The sequence below is a fragment of the Suricata suricatta genome, chromosome 5 (assembly GCF_006229205.1).
Source record: "Suricata suricatta isolate VVHF042 chromosome 5, meerkat_22Aug2017_6uvM2_HiC, whole genome shotgun sequence".
Classification (NCBI taxonomy): Eukaryota; Metazoa; Chordata; class Mammalia; order Carnivora; family Herpestidae; genus Suricata; species Suricata suricatta.
The window spans coordinates 143748494-143770002 of NC_043704.1; the positions used below are offsets into that span (position 1 = coordinate 143748494).

Genomic DNA, 21509 nt, shown 5'->3' on the forward strand with positions numbered 1-21509 from the left:
TCCAAGAGTTGTTGATTTTTTAGTGTGTTCAGCTTTTTACTTTCTGTTAGACTGGAATGATTCTGTACTTTGAAACTAGAAACCAAAGTGTGTTGCCAAGTTATATAAACTTCATGTTCTAACATGAGAAAGAATATTACTTAATACTGGCTTCAACTTAAAGTTTGCATTTATTTGTTTGTTTGTTATTTTACCTATAGCTATGCTCATACTTTTTAATGTTGAAAATTGCCAAAATTTTTACTTGTGAATATATTTTTATGTTAAGTATATTTTTAGGTAGCTAGGTAAATGGAAGCATTATTTTTCTCTTTAATAATTACATCTTTTAAAATTACTTAGATATTTTCACTTTGGCAAGGAATACCAGAGAACGTTTTGGTCAGTGTAGATGGTTACCTGATAGCGAGTTTCAGAAGAAAACACCCGTAAAGATGGAGAGGATGACAAGCAGTAGGATGCTGCTAATGCTGCTGTATTCACCCAAAAATGTTTAAAAACAAACTCTTTTAGTTTACTTTGTGCAGCTGAGAAAAAAGTATCTTGGAACATCTGTTTGAGGCCTTTCAAATGACATACAATTTTTTAATTATAAAAGTATATATGAAAGTTGATAGATCTTGACAGTATAATGCCAAGTGGAAAAATAAGTTGAGGTAGAATATGTATAGTCTGATATGTTTATTTAAGTTTTAAACAGTACAAATTATACCATATGTTTGTACCTATTTATAATGAAAGTATAAAAATATAGCATGTATCTATCGTATGCACCAGCTTCATGTCGTGTGAGTGATTTTGAGGAAGGACTTTGAAGGAGTTTACCTAGTCAGTAAAAACATTTAAATAAAATCAACTGAAGCAAATAGGTATTGTCATTTAGAAGTCGGGAATGGGGGGCACCTGAGTGGTTTAGTTGGTTGCATTTTGGATTCTTGACCTAGGCCCTGGTCATGATCTTGCAGTTCCTGGGTTCTAGCTCTGTGTCTGACTCTGCATTAACAGTGCAGTGCCTGCTTAGGATTCTCCCTCTCTGGCCCTCACCCCCCTCTCAAAAGTGAATAAATAAATAAACATTTTTTAAAAACACATGAGCTTTTATGTTTAGCTTCCATTCACTTAGCATAATCATTCATGTTACTGACATGTATCTATTTCATTTCTTTTAATGGCTGAATAATCCATTATATGGGTATACTGCCTTTTTTTGTTTTGTTGTGTTGTGTTGTTTAGCTATCATCAGTTGATGGGACATTGAGTTTGTTCTCACATATTGTTTATGATGAGTAATGCTTTTAACATTTGTGTGTGGGTTTTTTGGGGGATACATGTTTTCATTTCTCTTTAGTATATATCTAAGAGTAGAATTATTGGTTCACATGGTAACTCTGATTAACTTTTTGAGAAATCCCGAGACTGTTTCCCACAGTGGCTGCCCCATTTACATTCCTACTAACAAGGTAGGAAAGTTTTAATGTCTCTAAATATTTGTCAATACTTACTGTTTTCTGTGTGTGTGTGTTTTACATCTCACCTATTGGCATGAAGTGGTATTTCATATGGTTTCGTTTTATTATGGTAAAATACACATAACATGAAATTTAACCATTTAGGGGTGCCTAGGTGGCTCGGACGGTTAAGCATCTGACTCTTGATTTTTACTTTCGCAAAGAAACATTGTTGGGGATTTTGAATCAGATTACATTAACCTTCATCGATATCTTTGAGTAATGCCATCTTATTATTGTCTTACAGTTCATGAAAGAACATGGGATGTTTCCATTTATTTATGTCTTTAATTTTTTACAATGATATTTTAGAGTTGTATAAGTCTTTTACCTCAGTTAATTCGTATGTATTCTTTTTGATACTATTGGAATTGGATTTTTTTCAGTAATTTCCTTTTCAGATTGTTCATTGTCAAAATATAGAAATACAGCTGATGTTTGTTTGTGCATTGATTTTGTATCCCATTACTTAGCTGAATTCATTTATTAGATCTAACAGTGTGTGTGTGTGTAATCTAGGGTTTTCTACATAGATCATATTATTTACAAACAAATCATTTTACTTATTTCTAATTCGGATACCCTTTCTTTTTCTTGCCTAATTGTTCTGGCTAGAACTTCAAGCACAGTTGACCCTTGAACAACAACAGGCTTGAACTGTGTGGATCCACTTCAGTGGATGAATGTATTTTCCTGTTCTAATGATTTTTTAACTATTTCCCATGGGGCATCTGGCTGGCTCAATTGGTTAAGCGACCAACTCTTGATTTCGGCTCAGGTCATGATTTCACAGACATGGGATTGAAACCCACATCAGGCTCTGCTCTGAGCATGGAACCTGCTTGGAATTCTCTCTCTCCCTCTCCCTATGCCCACTTGCATTCTCTCTCCTAAAAGAAATACATAAACATTTAAAAAATAAAATATTTTCTTTTGCCTACTTCTTGTATATGTTATAAAATACATGTAACATACAAAATATGTGTCGATTACCTGATTATGTTAGGGGTAAGGCTTCCAGTCAATAGTAGGCTATTAATAAAGTTTTGGGGAGTTAAAAGTTATATATGGCTCTGCAACCGTGTGGGTGTCAGTGCCCCTAATCCCTGCATTGTCCAGTGGTCAACCTGTACTATGTTGAAGGGAGAAGTTGTGAAAGTGGGCCTTGTCTTGTTCCTGATCTTACAAGAAAAGCTCAGTCTTTCACTATTTAGTATGTTTGCTGTGGGTTTTTCATATATGACCTTTATTATATATGGTATATTGATATATACTGTTATAAAATATGTAATATGTATTTAGTACACGATACTTCATATATTCATATTTTAAAATATTTTTTATACATAATCAGTTGGACTAAGATATTCCTCTAGTAGATGCCTTAGGAAAGTCTGATGAATACAATATTTATTCCTCAAATCCTTGAATGTTTAAACATGTTTTTCTATAGCTTGAGAGTTGGGCTGGATATAAAATTCTAGGTCATACAGTCTTTGCTTGAATTTCTTCAAATTGTACTACCTTCATTTTATTTTGCTTCCTACTGTCAAGAACCTAATTTTATTGTTTCAAAAGAAAAGTGGTCTTTTGGGATGCCTGGGTGGCTCAGTCAGTTAAGCCTCTGACTTCGGCTCAGGTCAGTGTCGTAACCCGAACTCAGTGTTACTTTACTGAGCCCCGCGTTGAGGCTCCAATTGTCGTAACCCGACGGTAACCCTCTGGCTGGGGACCGGTCCGACCGGCAGGGCGGCAGGGCGGAGAATCGTCGCGGGTCGTTTTCCTGAGGGAGGGAGAGAAAAAGGGGGCAGGAGAGGGAGACGCAAAGAGTAAAGACAGAACTCACGGTTCTCTGATCAGGCGAAAGAGAGCGTTTATTCAAAGAACTGTTCTTTATATAGTCTTGGTGGGGGGGGGGAGACAAGGCAAGCTGACCTAGGCAGGCTACAGAGTTGAATGCGTATCAAAGAAGCGCCCCAACTTTGCCTCAGCAATCTTGGGGAATGGAGAACTAACACTGAATACGATTTTGATCTTTTGTGTGCCTTGGCCACTCAGGTCTAGCTCAGCAAGACAGTCGCCAAAGTTATTTTGACCAGGAAATGGCAATCTCCAGCCTCCAGATGCAAATCTTGTTTACTGGCTCACTCAACGGAGTGATAATCTTTGCCTGAGGCAGACAGAAAACTTGGCGGGCCCCAACAGGTCAGATCTCATGTTCCTGGTTTTGAGCCCAGCATCAGGCTCTATGCTGACAGCTAGCTCAGAGCCTGCTTCCAGTTCTGTCTCCTTCTCTCTCTGCCCCTCCCCCTCTCATGCTCTGTCTCTCTCTGTATCAAAAATAAATAAAACATTAAAAAAAATTAAAAAAAAAGAAAAGTCTTTTTTTTCCTGAAGTAATAGATATATTTTTTTTTAGTGTCATTAAAATGATAAATTTTTTAGGTTGTGTCTCAGATTTGACCTTTCTGGTAATGGTGCTCCCTTTCAACATGTAGATTGGTCCTATTTCTGAAAAGTTGTCTTTAAAGTTTTAAATACCAGTTTATTTCACTGTTTTTCTTGGATTTTCTGTCTTGTATATTTCTTTATGACCCTTTTTCTTTCTCTTGGCTGAATACTGCTGGTATTCAATTTCTCTTAGAGTTCATACTAGCTAAATTTGGTTTTTAGTATTCTTTTGAGGGTTTTTGAATCAGTGTTCATAGGTGATAATTTGGCCAGTAGGTTTTCTTGTAGTGTGTCTGTCTGGCTTTGGTATCAAGCTAATGTTGGCTTGATGGAATGAATTAGAAATAGTCTCATCCTCTTAAATTTTTAGAAAATTTTGAGAAGTATCGATATTAGTTCTTTAAAAGTTTATTAAATTTACTAATGAAGCCATCAGGTCCTTGGCTTTTCCCTGTTGAGAGATTTTTGATTACTGATCCAATGTATTTATTAGTTATAAGTCTATCCAAATTTTCTGTTTCTATGTGATTTAGTATTAGTAGATTTTATATATATAGGAATTCATCCTGTTTCATCTCAGTTATCCAATTTGTTGGAGTACAGTTATTCATAGCACTTTCTTATAATCCTTTTAATTCTACAGAATTAGTAGTAATGTTTCCATTTTCATTTCTGATGTAGTAGTTTGACTATTTTTTTCTTAGTGTACTTAGCTAAAGATTTGTCAATTTTGATGATGTTTTCAAATGACTGCTTTTTGGTTTTATTGATTTCATTATTTTTATTCTTTATTTTGCTTACTTCTAATTTTTATTAAACTTCTTTTAGAAGTTTTGGGTTTAGTTCTTTTTCTGGTTCCTTAAATTTTACAGTTAGAGTGTTACTTTGAAATCTTTTCTGTTTTTTTTCTTTTCTTTTTTTTTTAATGTTTATTATTGAGACAGAAACAGAACATGAGTAGGCGAGGGACAGAGAGAGGCAGACACAGAATATGAAGCAGGCTCCAGGTTCTGAGCTGTCAGCACAGAGCCTGATACGGAGCTTGGACCCACGAGCCGTGAGATCATGACCTGAGCCAAAGTTGGATGCTTAACTGACTGAACCATCCAGGCGCCCCTGTTTTATCTTTTAATGTATGTGTTTATAGATATTTTTTCCCTTAGCACTACTTTGCAACATCCTATGAGTTTGGTGTGTGTTTTCATTTTCATTCCTCTGTAAGTATATTTAAACTTCCCGATTTCTTCTTTCTTACATTAGTTGTTTAAAGGCATGTTGTTTAATTTCCACAAAATTATGAATTTTCTCATTTCACTTCTGTTACTGGTTTCTAATTTTACCCACTTGTGGTCTGAGAATATATATCTATCTCTGTAGAATTAATCTCTTGCCTAACATATAGTCTATCCTAGAATATGTCCCATGTGTACTAGAGAAGAATGTGTATTCTGATTCTTACTGGGTCTAATTGGTCTATTGTGTGAAGTCCTCTGTGTTTTTATGTCTGGTTCTACCAATTATCAAGTGGTATATTGAAATCTCCAGCTATTATAGAACTGTCTGATCCTCCCTTAATTTCTGTCAATTTTTGCTTCATATATTTTGGTGGTCTGTCATTAAGTGTCTAAATGTTGTAATTGTTATACTTAGAGTATTGCAAGTTTTAGTATATATTGTCCTTTTTTGTCTTCTACCTTTTTGATTTAAAATTTGTTATGTCTGGCATTAGTATAGTCACTCATTCTCTTTTAGTTACTGTTTGCATGCAATATCTTTTTCCATCCTGTAAATGTCAATATATTTGTATCTTTAGATACAGAAGTGAGTGTCTGGTAGACAGAATATAGTTGTACCATGTGTTGTTGTCTATTCCACTAGTCTGTCTTTTGATTAGAGAGTTTAGTCCATTTACATTTAAAGTAATTCTTGATAAGAAGAACCTTATTTATGTCATTTTGTTATTTATTTTCATATGCCTAGTAGTTTTTCTGCCTCTCATTTCCTTAGTATTGTCTTTTGTCTTTTGTTGATTTTGTTTTTTTGTGTGGTGAAATGTTTAAATGTCTTTCTCATTTCCTATTGTGTATGTGCTCTTGCTGTTTTCTTTGTGATTATCAGTGGGGTTACACTTAGCAATCTAATATTGCAGTCTTCTTATTTTAATTTATACTAGCTCATCTTTAATATATAAAAATTTCCTTACAACTCTGTTCCTACCCCTTTTGATTGGTGATGTCACAAAATTAGATTTTTATACACTGTGTGTTCAAAAACATAAACTAATAATTCTTTTAATTGTATTGGTTTCTTAAAGAAGACTAAATTTGAAGTTATAAATCAAAGTTAAAATAATATTAGCATTTGGGGCACCTAAGTAGCTCAATTGGTTAAGTGTCCAACTCTTGATTTTGGCTTGGGTCACAATCTCACGGTTCATGAGTTCGAGCCCAGCGTCAGTCTCTGTGCTGACAGTGCAGAGCCTGCTTCAGATATTTTCTCTCCCTCTCTTTCTGCCCCTCCCCTGCACGCTTTTTCTCTCTCAGAATAAACAAACATTAAAAATATAATGCTAACTTCTAAACACTAATAATTTTTGTTTGGCCATTTGGGGTCCTTTGTATTTCCATATGAATTTTACATCGAGTTCTCCATTACAACATTCTTTTTTTAAGCAGATAGTTTTATTAATTCAGCAGATAGTTTTATAGAACACAGTGTGGAACTGGTGCTATTTTATATGTTGATTATATAGAGTTAAATGAAGTTGGTGACCTGGTAGGGGAAATTACGAGTTACCATATTGCTTTTAAGAATGATAGAGTGACAGAATGATAAAAAGCATCCTCACTAAGGACTAAAAGATTATGTAGTGAGTTTTTTTGTTGTTGTTCTGTTTTTTCAAGCAACATATTTAAAATAAATTAGGTTTAAAGTGGAAGCAGTTCCAGTATTTGAAATGAATTGGTTAGGAGTTCTGGTGTAAAATTATTTTCTGACTTGTGGCAAGGTGTTTGACAGTTTAATCTAATTCACTTCCCTTATAAATGAAATAAAATTGTTTTGGCTACAGAGTTACAATCAATAATTACGTTTATGTAAAATATGATCATTACCAACTGAAAGTAAAAATACTAACAGCTCTGACTACTCTAAAAAGTTGTTTGTAGCCAAATAACATTATGAAGTTGAAAACATTTTATATGTAATCTCTAAAATGTAAATATAAGCTGTCTACTAATTCTTCATCTGGTGTGTTTACTTTTAAACCAACTGCTGAACCTCCTTTTACAAGTTATATCTTAAAAATTTTTAAGATAAAGTACTCTGTTTTCAAAGCACCATTCATAGACATTTTTTAATATGTGTTTAGATTCGTGTCTATAGATTCTAACCTTTTTTTTTTCAAGTTTATTTTTATTTTGAGAAAGAGAGCACGCACGCACGTGTGAGCAGGGGAGAAGTAGAAAGAGAGAGAAGAAAGAATCCCAGGCAGGCTCTGCACTGTTAGCACAGAGCCCTATCCAGTGCAGGGCTCCTGGAACCAAACTGCGAGATCGTGACCTGAGCCCAAATCAAGAGTCAGACCCTTAACTGACTGAGCCTCTCAGGCATTCTTAACTTTTTTTAAAATCAAGATCAGGTTGTTAAGAGTATAGTCTTTGGAGCCAAACCACTATGGTCTGGATTCTTCTTTTCCGAATTTTAGCTCTTGTCGCTGAGAGCTGGGGTTTTTTTGTTTTTTATTTTTCTTTCTCTGTGTTCACTGAAAGTTGTTTAAACCACCCTGATGTCTATAAAATAGAAGTAATAATAGATCCTACATTATATAGTTTAAGTTAATGCAGGTAAATGTATAGAACATTTTAGGAACACAGAAATTGATGAGCACATGCTTATTTTTACTTCTGTTGTTACGGTTCACTGACAACAGAGCTGAGCGAGGTAAAGTAGTACTAGGAACAGTGCATACATATATCATTGCCTCTTATGGGATTTTTTTAAAAAGTTTCCTCCTGTGCCTTTGGAATCCTTTCTTTCCTTAACCCATATTTCTTGCAACCACAGGTCTGACTTCTATCTACATATCTTTAGGAATTTTTTCCCATAATGTGTGTTGTAAAAACAATACAGTAAGGGATGACCCTTTATGTCTTGCTTAGAGTCATCCATGTTGTTGCTTGTTTTTGTAGTTTGCTGGTTTTTATTGCTGAGTAGTATGGATGTGTTGTATGAGTGTACCATAGCTTATTTTGTTTTCCAGTTTTGGGTAATAATGAATGAAGTGGCTACAAATAGTTGTACACAGTGTTGGACATGGGCATATATTTGTGTTCCTCTTGAATAAATGCATAGGTGTAAGGTTGCTGGTTTATAAGTACAACTTTAATTTTATAAACGGCTCCCAAACAGAGTGGCTGTAATATTTTTCATTCTGTCCATCACAGTGTGAAGCATTGCATTTACTTTTTTACCAGCACATAATATGTTCAGACTTTAGCCATTCTAGTAGGTATGTAGTGGTATCTCATGGTTTTAATTTGCTTTACTCCAATGACTAATAATTGTGCATCTTTTCATGTGCTTATTTCTTACTCTGATTCTTCTTTGGTGAAATGTCTCTCCAAACCTTTTGCCTGTGTTTTGGTTGGATTGTTTTCTTATTACTGAGTTGTAAGAGCTCTTTATATATTTTGGAAAGAAGTTCTCTATCAGATGTATATCCTGCAGACATTTGCTCTCCGTCTGTGGCTCGTCTTTTTAATATTTTTAACAACATCTTTCTAAGAGCATAAATTAAAGTTTTTTTCCTTGCCTGATTATTCTGGTTAGAACTGGTACAGTAGAAACAGTGTGTTCAATAGGAGCAGTGAGAATGCACATCCTTTCCTTCCTGATTTTAAGAGGAAAGCATTCAGGTGTTCACCATTAAGTATAATGTTAGTTGTTTTTTATAGATATCCTTTATCGTAGCTTAAGGAAGTTTTTTTATATTTTTAGTTTGGGAATTTTTACCACGAATGGGTGTTAAATTTTGTCAGTAGCTTTTTTGTGTCTGTTGCAGCAGTCATATGGTTTTGTTCTTAATTACATTAATTCACGGTTTCTCTCTCTCAACACTATTGACATTTGGGGCCAGGCAGTTGTTTCTTGTGTGTTGTAGAATGTGTAGCAGCATCCTTTCCCTAATACTAGATGCCAGGAATAATCTCTCCCTCTTCTCCAGTTAGGAACCACTGCATAATTGGTTTTTTTTCAATGTTAAAACAACTTTGAATTTATGAAATTGTACTCATTTATGGCATATAATTTTTTTTATTTTGTTGGTTTTGTGTTGCTTTTATTTTGTTAAGAATTTTTTCTTCTATATCCATGAGGGATATTAACATGTTTTCTTGTGGTGTCTTTGTTAGCTTTGATATCAGAGTTATACTGAGCTTCTAAAATAAGTTAGGGGAGTGTTTCCCTCTCTGTTTTCTGAAATAATTTTTATAGGATTGGTATTGTGTCTTCCTTACCTGTTGATACTTTTCACCAATGAAGCCATCTGAACCTGGAAATCTTTATCAACATAGTTCTGTTCTGATTTTGTTTCTTTATGAGTAATTTGTTAAAATACCTCTTTTTTGAAATTGTTTGTATCACATAAATGATCTAATTTCCTGGTACAAATCACTCATCATACTCCTTTATAATTCTTGAATTTCTGTACAGTCTGTAGTGATGTTACCTCTCTTACTCATAGTAATGGTCATTTGTATCTTCTTTCTTTTCTTGGTCAGTCTAGTTAAATTTTATCCAGCTTCTGGTTTCATTTATTTTTCTCCGTGTTTGTTTTCTATTTCATTGAATTCTTGACTTTTATTATTCTACTTTGTATTTGGTTTGTTCCTTTCTAGCTAGTTGAGGTTTAATGCCTAAGTTATTTTAGCTATTTCTATTTTTCTAATATGAAATTTAAATTTTACTTTAATCATTGCTTTAGTTATATTCTGTATATTCCAATATGGTGTGTTCTCATTGTTATGTAGTTAAATTTTTTTTCTAATTCTTAATCTCTTCATTGACCTTTGGACTCTTCAATGGCAAGTTGTTTAATTTCCTAATATTGGTGAATTTTCCAGGCATTTTTTTCTCTTGATTTATAGTTCCGTTGTTGAAGAATCCTAATTCAGGAGTTTTAATATTAACATGTCAAAGACTGAGTTAAAAAACCACCCATCCATACCCCAGTCTGTTGGCCTTCCTCCTCCTCACTGATGGGTAGTACCTCAAGGTAGGAAACCAGGAGTTCTCAAGGTCTTTTTCTCTACTCCTCTAATTCTAGTAGTTAACCAAAAATGTTGATTTGGCCCTTGAACATAGCCTCTCCTTTATGTCTGTATTCCTACCACTGTAAATTTGGACCTCAACACTCAGTCGTACACTAGCCTCCTGACTTGTATTTCTGTTACCAGTGGCATTCAGGATCTATAAGGACATTTTGCCACTCAGTGTACAGACAGTGTACTCCTCACATAGTCTCTCTCATACAGCTTTGGCTCTAGTTCTTGCTTTTGCGTCTTACCTCTCCACTTGGGGCATGACTGACTTACAATTTGTGTGTTAAACATAGCCTAGCAGAGTTTTCTATATATTGGTAAATACAGTGGAATATGTCTGATTCATAGCATACATCCTTTTCTCATTCTCTTTCAACCTATATATACAGTTGGTTTTAGAGTTTGAGGAAATTTCAGGGTATGGGCTATATTTAGTGATTGTAAATATATTTTGGATTTTTTTGGTAATAGATTATTAGCAGGACTGGTGTCAGTCAATCCCAGTTGACGAAATAAGGGGAGTTTTATATAAAAATGTATTAACTGCCTTAGAGGAGTAACTAGTGTAGAAGGAAACTATATGATCTGCTAGGGCTGAGGGAAAGTACCCAGGGAAGACAAACTTGGAAAGGATTCAGATTTCATTAGAAGAGGGTCTGGTGGAGCCCACCAACCCCAGAGGACTTTGATGGTTAGGCCAAGCTAGAGCTGGTTTGGAGCTGCCTGACAAGCAATTGGAGTGTAGGAATTCAGGAGGAGGGTGTTAGTGACCTGTGGAAAGGTGTGCAGTGACAAGAAGCTTCGAGAATGTGTTTGGGGCTTTTGCTTACCATGTCAAGAAGACTGTAGAAAAGTTACTCCTAGACTAAGGCTGCATAGTTGCAGCAGGACAGTGTTCTGGGCCCATGGCTGGGGTCAGCGCCACCAGATACTCTCACAGCCATACCGCCAACACCAGCCTGCACCTGAAATCATTGGAGAGCCTCTTGTGCAGTGTTCCTTCAGTACCCTCCTGAGAAAACTTAACATCATACTCCCTTCAAATGAGAAATAGTTAGAAGATATTCGGTTCTTGTAACAGAATGTATGTTGAAAAGTGCATTTGGAGCCAAGAGGCAATAACTGACACACAAATGTAAAGGACTGAATGGTCGTTTGCAAGCTTTCTCTGCCAACGTTCATAGTCTCTAGCGCCAGTTTACTGGATGACCTGTCCTTTTTATTTTCAGTCTCTATGTAGAACCATTTTTTTTTCTTGTTTATACTGTTGATCTACTTACTATAGTGGTCTGTGCCCCATTCCTTGGGATTCCTTTTTGTTTCTGGCTCATCTCATCCTCTGAGAACACTATTTCTTCTAGTCTCCCCACTTAGAAGTAGGCTTTTCTGAATATTCTTCCCCATTTCTCTGGGAGCTGCTTTCCTTTCTAAAAATCATCTTGGTCTCTCTAATTTGTCTTTTGGTCTCTATGCAATTTTCTCATTAGCACTTGGTTCCAACTCACTTCTCCAGTCTCTCTGGAGATTGGACATTATAGGAATAATTTCTAATCTGCCCTGGGTATTTCTTCATTTTTAAAATTGTCAATATTTTAATATACTGCCTGCCTTATTCACATTTTAGCATAGGTCAAGCCAGTTTGGGCAGTGGGGGGAGTGTTTTGTCACACACATACACTATGATCTTGAATTCAAAGCAGTTTTTCACTAGTCTGGCAGAAGTTAATCTGATAATATCTTTGAAGTGCTGTAAGCCAAGAACGTTTGATCATTCTTTCCTCACTCACTCCTCTCTCCCTCCTTTCATTGTGTGTATGTTTGTGTGCTTTACAATTCCCTCAATGATGTCACAATAGTTTGTTTTAATATATTAGAACATGTCACAATAGTTTGTTTTAATATATTAGAAGAGGCTCATTTTAAAAGTAAATTCCTTGAAATCAGGTGTATAGAATAGTATTCACTATTTGAACTTCCTATCAGGACATGGAGATAACTCTTTTAATCAGAACTGCTTGTAATGGGACTCATGTCTATGATTTCTTTAGAATATCTTATTCATATTTTAAAGATAACTCTACTACTGGCATAAATAAGTATTTAGAACTTGTGTTTTTGAAATTTAAAATTCAGTTTTCTGGGACACCTGGGTGGCACAGTTAAATGTCCAACTCTGGATCTTGGCTCAGGTTATGATCTCACACTTCATGAGTTCGAGCCCCACATCGGGCTCTGCGCTGATGGCACAGAGCCTGCTTGGGATTCTGTCTGTCCTCTTCGCTGTCCTTTCCCCACTTGTGTATGTGTTGCACACACTCTCTGTTTCTCTCTCAATATAAACTTAAAAATCTTTTTAAATTCAGTTTTCTGAATGAAACTGTTATTTTCAGAGGAACATATAAACTTATCTGAAAATTATTTCTATGGTTAATTTTTGTTTCTTTTTAGACAGTAGAGATATGTTATTTTTTTTGAACCTTTCATTATTGCAGGTTGACTTTGTGGTTCAGAGTGAGAATTTTACTGACATATCCTAGAAATTTCTTCAGGGATATCAATTTTTTGAAGATATAGATTATTAGTTATTGGGTTTTTTAATGTTTATTTATTTTGAAAGAGAGAGAGAGAGAGAGAGAGTGTGTGTGTGTGTGTGTGTGCGCGCGCGCTAACGGGGTAAGGACAGAGAGAGAGAGAAGATCCCTCACAGCAGTGAGATCATGACCTGAGACGAAATCAAGAGTTGGACGCTTAACCCTTGGAGCCACCCAGACACCCCAATTTTTATTGATTATAGTTGATATTGGTTATGGTATCCGAAAATTTCTAGATGATAGGTTTTCAAAAATAGATGCTTAGAATTATATATATGATGTATGGAAATTTGTTGATGTTAATCATTTTACAACAGAAAATAAAGCAAATAGGAAAATATAATTTTGCTTTTTTTTTTTAAGATTCTTTTTTCGGAAAACTGCATAACAACAACAGAAGAATCAAGGCCACTTGGTGTTCTAAATACATATATTAAGTAGATCTGAATATCTGAATAAAACCTCTGTACTTTTTGTCTTTTAATAACTTTGGCTTTTTGTAATATAAGCTTGCTAAATATTTAACTTTTTTCTCCATCAGAAACATTTATAAACATTTGCTTGTTTTTTAGGTAAAATCTGTAAAAACTGGGTCAGTTTTTTGGACAATGTGCTGCTGCTTGTCATATTTCTATATGGTAAGAATTCATATTTGAAATTATTTGAGGTCTAGCAAGTCTTTCACAGTTGGACCAATTCCTCCTCTTCATCATTTTCTTCTCATCCAGACTAGTTCTCCCCTTCCTTTCTCCTGAAATTTTTGGATCTTAATTTTATTTAATATATTCCTATTCATTACTGCTATCCTCTCTCCTACCCCCACCCCTGGAGTGTATATGGGAAGGCTAATAAATACCAACTCCTCAAATATAATATTTGCAGCAAGTGAAACAAAATTTTTTATTTTCAGATATGCATCTTTACCTAAATAATGATCCTATCCTCTAGGTAAACAACCTATGTACTTTTTTCAACAGATTACTTAGATTGGGATTCAGAATTACCCCTTCATTCTCCTGTCTTTTTTTCCCACACCACAGCCTATATAATAGTCTTGTGCTGAAAATTAGTGATAATTTAGGTAAGGTTTTATTTGTTTTTGAACAAATAATAGCATGTGAATCCAAATCATCCATGCCCCTTTTATAGTGGTTAAAAGCCAGGCACATTCTGTGCGCATTTACCCAGGTAAAAGAAAACTCATTCTCTTTGAAGTTTACATTTAAATTTTGGAGGTAATTCAGAGTCCTTCACTTAGGACTCCTACTCTGTCAGAGTAACATTGTTTTTGGTGGAAAATAGCAGTCAGTGAAGCAGTAAACATATTCTTATATGCATTGTTATGCATTGTATACTAAAGACAGTTCATTACAAGTAGTTCTGAAATATTTTAGATATGAGCAGCGTTGCTATAATGTATATATTAACATCTAGTCTCCTAATGTGACTATTGGTAAAATGGTTCTTTCAAGCTTTTGATTACTAGTATATACCTAAAACTTTGATCTTTACTAGAGCTTATTGCCTGTTGAATATACTCAAAAAAGTAATACTATTGGTCAAGAATAAACCTTATCTTTACCAAAACAGAGCCAGCTGGTAGAGCATGTGACTCTTGATCTCAGGGTTGTGAGTTGAAGCCTCACATTGGGCATATCGCGTACTACAAGCAAAAGCAGTAATCATACAACAAAGAATTAGACCAGAACATACTCCATTATTCTGATAGAATATTCTAACTTTATGATACATGCTAAACATTAAAATGGAATCTTCATTTGTAATCCCTTAGTAGGAAATAATTTATACTCAAGGGTAGTACCTTTTATTTTGAGTATCTCAAAGCATATCCAGATTATCTGAGTGTTCCTTGTAGTTCGGTTGTTGACTGGTGCTAAACATTCATTGTTCTTATTCTCAGCGGAGCTTCTTGCAGTGGAAGTCTTCTTTTTCCCCTCAAAAATGAGGGAAGTAGAAGTCTTTTTTTCCCTTTTAAAGATTTATCATCTCTATCCTAAGAATCCTCATCTTCATGACAGACTTTTTACTACCAATTCACAAGTTAAAATGTTCTCAGTGTTGTTATTAAGTTTAATCTGACCATTTCTCCAGTGACTACAGGAAAGCATGTTAGATTTATGGGATTGTTATTTTAATAATAAAAATACATTGAAAAAGGTTATATGTAGGCTTTATAAATCAATTTTAAGCATCTTTCACAATTGCTAAAATCCTAGTGTTTGTTTATATTTGTTCCTTGTATGTTTAGATTGTCATGACAAATAAAAATCAGTTTTTAAAAGCAGACATCTTAAATTATTTAACTTTGCATTTTTTAACTCATAGGTCTCTGCTTGGGGTGGTTATGTGTTTATCATCAACCTTATTCCACTGCATGTATTTGTGCTGTTACTGATGCAGAGATATAGCAAAAGAGTCTACATAGGTAAGTGATTGACTTTTGGAATCTCCATTTCTAAAAATGTTTCATATACATTTTCATTGAACAGCCATTTCTGTTTGGCTATATTACCCATAAGAAGGTAAAAATGATTTCATATATATTTTTTTCTGTTTTGTATCACTAAGGTGGGTCAGGCACTTTTACCTATGTATATTGTTACCAGTTTCTCCTTGAGTTTTTGTTTTTGTAAAAATTAGTCTACAGATACTAGATTTAATATTTGTCAGCCCATTTTTTTTCTTAATTTGGGGGAATGGGCATTCTGTATTGAAAATCATTCACATATACATATTATTCAAATTCAACTCAGTCACTGTAAGAGATTGAACATCCTCAAAGTAAACAGTTTAATAAACTTTTGAAAGCTCTTTCTGTATAATATTAAACAGAGTGTCTTCGTCCATTTGGGCTGCTAAAACAGAATACCACAGGCTAGATAGCATATAAACAACAGAAATGTCTCACAGTTCTGGAGGCTGCAAAGTCCCAAGATTAAGGTAACAGAATGGTCACATCCTTGTGAGGGCTCCCTTAACTGTTTCATAGCTGGTACCTTTTTTGCTCTGTCCTGATATGGTAGAAGGGAGGAGCTAGTTCTCTGGGCCTCTTTTAAAAGAATACTAATCTCCAGAGCCCTCACTACCCAACTACCTCCCAAATGCCACCTCATAATACCGATACATTGGGCATTAGGGTTTAAACTTAAGAATATTGGGGGAGACAAACATTCAGATGATCCTGTTGTCTATGAAATCTTTTTTTTTCTCTCTAGGTTTTAAAACAAGTCTTTTGAATAAGATGCTTAGTGATAGATGTTGTCTCAAATCTTAGAGCTCATTATCCATGATAGAGACAGAACTTTTATAAGTTGAATTATTCAGAGAGAAGTTGTGGTCTGAACCCCATGTCTTAGTAAAATAATACAATTCCAATATGATAATGTTGTTGGAAAGCAGTATCACAAAGATATAAAGCTTATTTACTTGACTATAAAAACCATAGTAGTCTGGCAGTTCCTCAAAAACTGAATCAGACCCAGTAGTTCCACTCCTAGGTATATACCCAAGAGAATTGACAGTAACTATTCACACATTATGCTAAATTCTTTTTGTATGAAATGTTCAGAATAGACTAATCCTTAGAGACAGAAAGTAAATAGGTTTAGTGGTTGCCAGTGGCTTGGGGAGTGGAAGAGTGACTGCTAATGGATATGAGGTTTCTTTGGGGATGAGGAAGTGTTCTGGAATTAGACCATGGTAATACACAACTTTGTGACTATAATACAAAAAAGCACTCTAAAGCATATCTAAAGGTGACTTATATAGGGTGTAAATCATATCAATTTAAAAAATTTATATATAGTCATTTCAGCATACTTTATAACAATCACCACTGAAATAATATATTATCAAATGCTTATTTTATACCACAAACTAAGTTCTTTACATGTATTTAACTCATTTAATTTTCATAACCGCATTGTGAAAATGTAGTGTAGGTACTGTTACTGTCCTTATATTACAGATGAGGAAGCAAAAAAGGGCATAATTTGCTCAAGACCATGTGATTGAAGCCTGAACTCAGAAGTTTTGCTGTCATAGCCCATGATACTAAAAATTACTAAAACTGTGTGCCTACCATATAAATAAATACCTTACTGTTGAAATACATTAGCCTGTGATGTACCTCTACCCTGAAAACACTAAATAGTCTTTGGGATCCAGAAAGGAGAATGACAGATTAAACTTTAAGTCTCAACTTTTTGTTTTAGAGATAAATAAGTAGAGACGTTTTTTTAAGTTAAATGCAATAGGGGAGGAATAAAGAATTTGTTTAATTTAAAAACTTCTGGGTCTTGAAAATTTAATGGTCAGGGGAATAGAGTGGGGAGCAGATTGAGGAATAGACTTGGGAAACGTCCATGAATCAGTAAGAGGAAGAAGAGCCAAAATAGTCAGAAGGAGCCAGATAAATGCATGTTAAAGAGGTCTACATAAAAGTGTAAAACATGAACAGTTTCCAGCTTCCCTTGAGTGTCAGCACTGAGATCTTGTAGGGTGGGAGTTAAGGAAAGACCTTGTATTTAGTGAATAGGATTTCTGTGGTAACTTTACAAAAAGTACGCAATTAATACTGCTTTGGTTGGCTCTTGAAAAATTTTTCTTCTTTTCAGAGGGAAGGAAAATAAAATAGTTGGATACTATTATTAAATCCTATTAAAATAAAATAGGATATTATATGTGTATGAAGTTAGATTAGTAAACGCCTCAGACAATTTCATAGTGTTGAAATTCCCTGCCCTCACCTTCCTTGTTCTTTAATAGCTTATTCCATTCATATTATTAAGGGTATTTTAGGTGATTTTTATACTTTCATAGTTTACTTCTAAATAGATGGAAAGTGATGGTATAGAAAAGTCAGCTGTTCTCTACTTTATCCCAAATGTATCGAGATTTAAGTTCAATTTAACCTAACTTAATGGTCCTGGAAAATATGAAGACATTATAAAGTTACATATACAGGTTTGTGCTCTGATTTTATCACATAACAAACATCCTTTGTCTGTAGTTCTCTCTCCTCGTGAGCAGAAACATTTAGATAAAGAAAATAATGATTGATAAATGGCAAACTCATCATCATATAAACCAAACATTTGATTGGGTTCTCAGTATCAAATTAAATGAAGTAAAAATGAATCATTTGAAATAATTATTAAAAATGGTTTTCCCTTTTGTTAAATTTTTTGTTGCATGTGTCTATAGAATCCATTGGTAAGCCAGGGAAAACTCAAAAGTTTGTTCCCATGTGGAAAGGGGCACATGGAAGATGATGTGGATGTATAGGGTATGTGTGGCCCAGGAATAGGGGGTTAGGGACAAGGGAAAAGAAAAGCCCCTGCTACTTGAAATTCGGGTGGGAAGAAACTGTTGTGTGAAGTTAGATTGCTTTGTGAAGATATTTTGGACTTGGTATATTTCACCATGTTGGGAAGTGAATTCACACAATTCTGTCACAAATAGGATTCTGATATTTTAATAGGAAATAACACCCACATCCTGTTTTGCATTTATAGAGAGAGTGGTCTGCAGGTATCGCATAACACTAGTGGATGTAAAATTATTTAACTTTTAGAAATGTTTAATCACACTTTGCATAAATTATTAAAGATACGAAGACCTGTTTAGTGGCATTCATTACGGAGGTACTCGTAATTGTGAAAATAGTTTAAATGTCCAATAGAGAAATTTTACTTTTTAAGTTTACACTTAAATTGTAGTGTTGCCAAATCTGAAATACTGTGGCACCATTAAACATAATCTTTTTTGGTATTTGATGGCATAGGAAAATGTTAATAAAAAGCAGACAGCAAGGGTTACTGGTGATATTTTTTTCTTCATACTTTTCTCTGCTTTCCAAATTTTCTACAATGGGCATGTACTAAATTCATAATAAATGAGACTTTTTCATTTATAGAAATGTGAATTTTATCTCATGGCTTATTAGAATTAAATTATTAAATTAGAATAATTTAAAGAGAAGGAAAAAATTAGTTTCTAGTATTGATAAGTGATTTTTAAACGTCACTCAAGAATTCGCTCATTGTCTGTGTTTTCTTTAGTGAGGTCATTTGAGTAAGAAGAGAGTAACAGAATCACTTTTTATATAATACATAAACTATATTTTTATGGTAATATTTGCTGGTGGAGCCATCATACAAAGAGCGAAGTATTACAAACGCATACCATGTACTTAGTTCTGTGCAGATTGTTCTAGGATTGTAGCGTGTGTGAGTGAAGAAAAGATAATCCTGCTATTGAATGAATGAAAAAGAAAACCAGAGGGATGCCTGGCTGTCTCAGTTGGTAGAACATGCGACTCTTGATCTTGGGGGTATGAGTTCAAGCTACCTGTTGGGCATAGAGCTTACTTTAAAAGCTTTCTCAAAAAAAATTTTTTTAAGTAAAACCATAAATTTTAGGTATCATATTTATATTTAAATATATTATATATAAGCAAAACATATTTAATGCTACACAACAACACACTTAAAAATTGCATGTAAAAATTCTAATACATAAAAGCTTGGAAGCATTAGAATTTAGTTTTCCTAATTCTATCTTTTTTTTTTTTTTTTGAGGAAATTTAAGCAGATCGGTTCAGTAGAGAATTAAATGTTTGTTTGTTTAATTTTTTTTTAATGTTTATTTTTGAGAGAGAGACACAGAGCGTGAGCCGGGGGAGGGTCAGAGAGAGATGGAGACACAGAATCAGAAGCAGGCTCCAGGCTCTGAGCAAATGGTCAGCACAGAGCCGGACGTGGGGCTCAAACCCACAAACCACGAGGTCATGACCTGAGCTGAGGTCAGCTGCTCAACCGACTGAGCCACCCAGGTGCCCCGAGAATTAAATGTTTAATAGATACTTAGTTTTGTGCTAATTATTAGGATGCACAGATGATCAAAAGATGGCCTTTTTCTAGGGCCATCAATGTAATTGATATAATCCATTAATACATTGTAATCATAGCATATGAACAAAATGGAAATGAGAAACAGTTTATGAAGATCAGTTATGACTTTTGAGTTTCAGGAAGGTCTTGTTAGGCTTTCCAACTGGCTGTCCTTCTGAAAGTTTTGGAGATAAATCTTGACCTTGAGAGGAGAAAATAGTGTAGAAATAGACTTACAGAGGGTTGCAATGATGTAACCATAAATGAGAGGTGCCATAACAAGGTAAAGAGTATGTACTGGCAGGAGACCTGGGTGGTTCAGTTGATTGAGTGTCCCACTCAATCTCTTCAGGTCGTGATTGGTTCATGGGATGGAGCTCCACATCAGGCTCTGCTGATATTGGGAACTTGCTTGGGATTGTCTCTCTGCCCCTTCCCCACTTGTGCTCTTCCTCTCTCTCCAAATAAATAAACTTTAAAAAAGAAAAAAACTCTATAAAAAGAGCATGTACTGCAGAACCAAATTAACAGGATCCAGTTTCCTGGTCTAGTCACTTACTAGTGGTGGAATTTTGGGCAGATTACATAATTTCTTTATGCCTTAATTAATGTCCTCAGGAGTCAAATGGAGATAATAATTCCCACCTTGTGGAATTTAAGGATAAATGAAAAGTGCTTATAAAAGGGCTAACAGAAAGTGCTATTTAAGTGTTAGCTTGCCTCTGTTGTTGATGTGAAAGTTATGAAGGGATAACCAGATAAGAAGAAAAAGTTCCAGGGGCGACTGGGTGGCTTAGCCAGTTAAGTGTCTAACTTTTGATTTAAGCTCAGGTCATGATCTCATAGTGTGTGAGTTCAAGATTCACGTCCGGTTCTATGCTGACATCATGGATCCTGCTTGGGATTCTCTCTTTCCCTCTTTCTCTACCCCTCCCTTGCCTGTGCTCTCCTCAAAATAAATAAATTTTAAAAATAAAAAAAAGAAGTGGGGAGCCTGGGTGGCTCAGTTGGTTGAGTGTCCGACTTCGGCTCAGGTCATAATCTCACAGTCCGTGGGTTCGAGCCCCACTTCGGGTTCTGTGCTGGCAGCTCAGAGCCTAGAGCCTGCTTTGGATTCTGTGTCTCCCTCTCTCTCTGCCCTTCACTCGCTCACTCTTTGTCTCTCTCAAAATAAAGACATGAAAAAATAAAGAAGAAAGAATGCCAGATGAGAGGTGATTATAAAGACTGAGGATGACTAAAGGTTTTTTTTCAATGTAGATAAACTTTCACCACAGCTATTTTGATTATGAGAAATATAGCAGAGAAATAATACTGGTGTGTTACGTAAAGTACCACATGGCAACTAAAACACAATAATAGAGTGGTGTGCTTATTTTTACTTATAATTTATAATTTAAAATTTAAAGATAAAATATATAATTGAGAAAGTCAAATATTAACTACAAAGCTTAAAAGCAAAAGCAGGTCTTTACTCCACCTTTTTCTGAATTGGCCTACTCCTTAAATTCTTATCTTGAGACAACCACTTACAGTTCTTTCAGTTGTTTCTTTTGGTTTTTCCCACAAATATACTTTTTAAAGGGTTCTGGTCACCAGTTCCAACCTGTGTGGGGGTTTTGCCACACCACCAAACCGTTCCCTGACACCAGCTAAGTGTTCGTCTACCCTTAGGTACCGTCAGTCCCATAAGACTGGCCTCTGCATTTATGCCAGTCACCAGTC

At 34.9% G+C, this 21509-nt stretch overlaps 1 protein-coding gene across 1 annotated transcript in view; it reads left to right on the plus strand.

The window, feature by feature from the left end:
• Positions 1 to 21509, plus strand: part of STT3B (STT3 oligosaccharyltransferase complex catalytic subunit B) — a 59560-nt gene that overhangs the window by 7383 nt on the left and 30668 nt on the right. Inside the window, exons 3-4 of the mRNA XM_029940383.1 lie at positions 13443 to 13508; positions 15217 to 15316. Coding sequence (XP_029796243.1) covers positions 13443 to 13508; positions 15217 to 15316 — 166 coding nt within the window. The remainder of the gene's footprint in view (positions 1 to 13442; positions 13509 to 15216; positions 15317 to 21509) is intronic.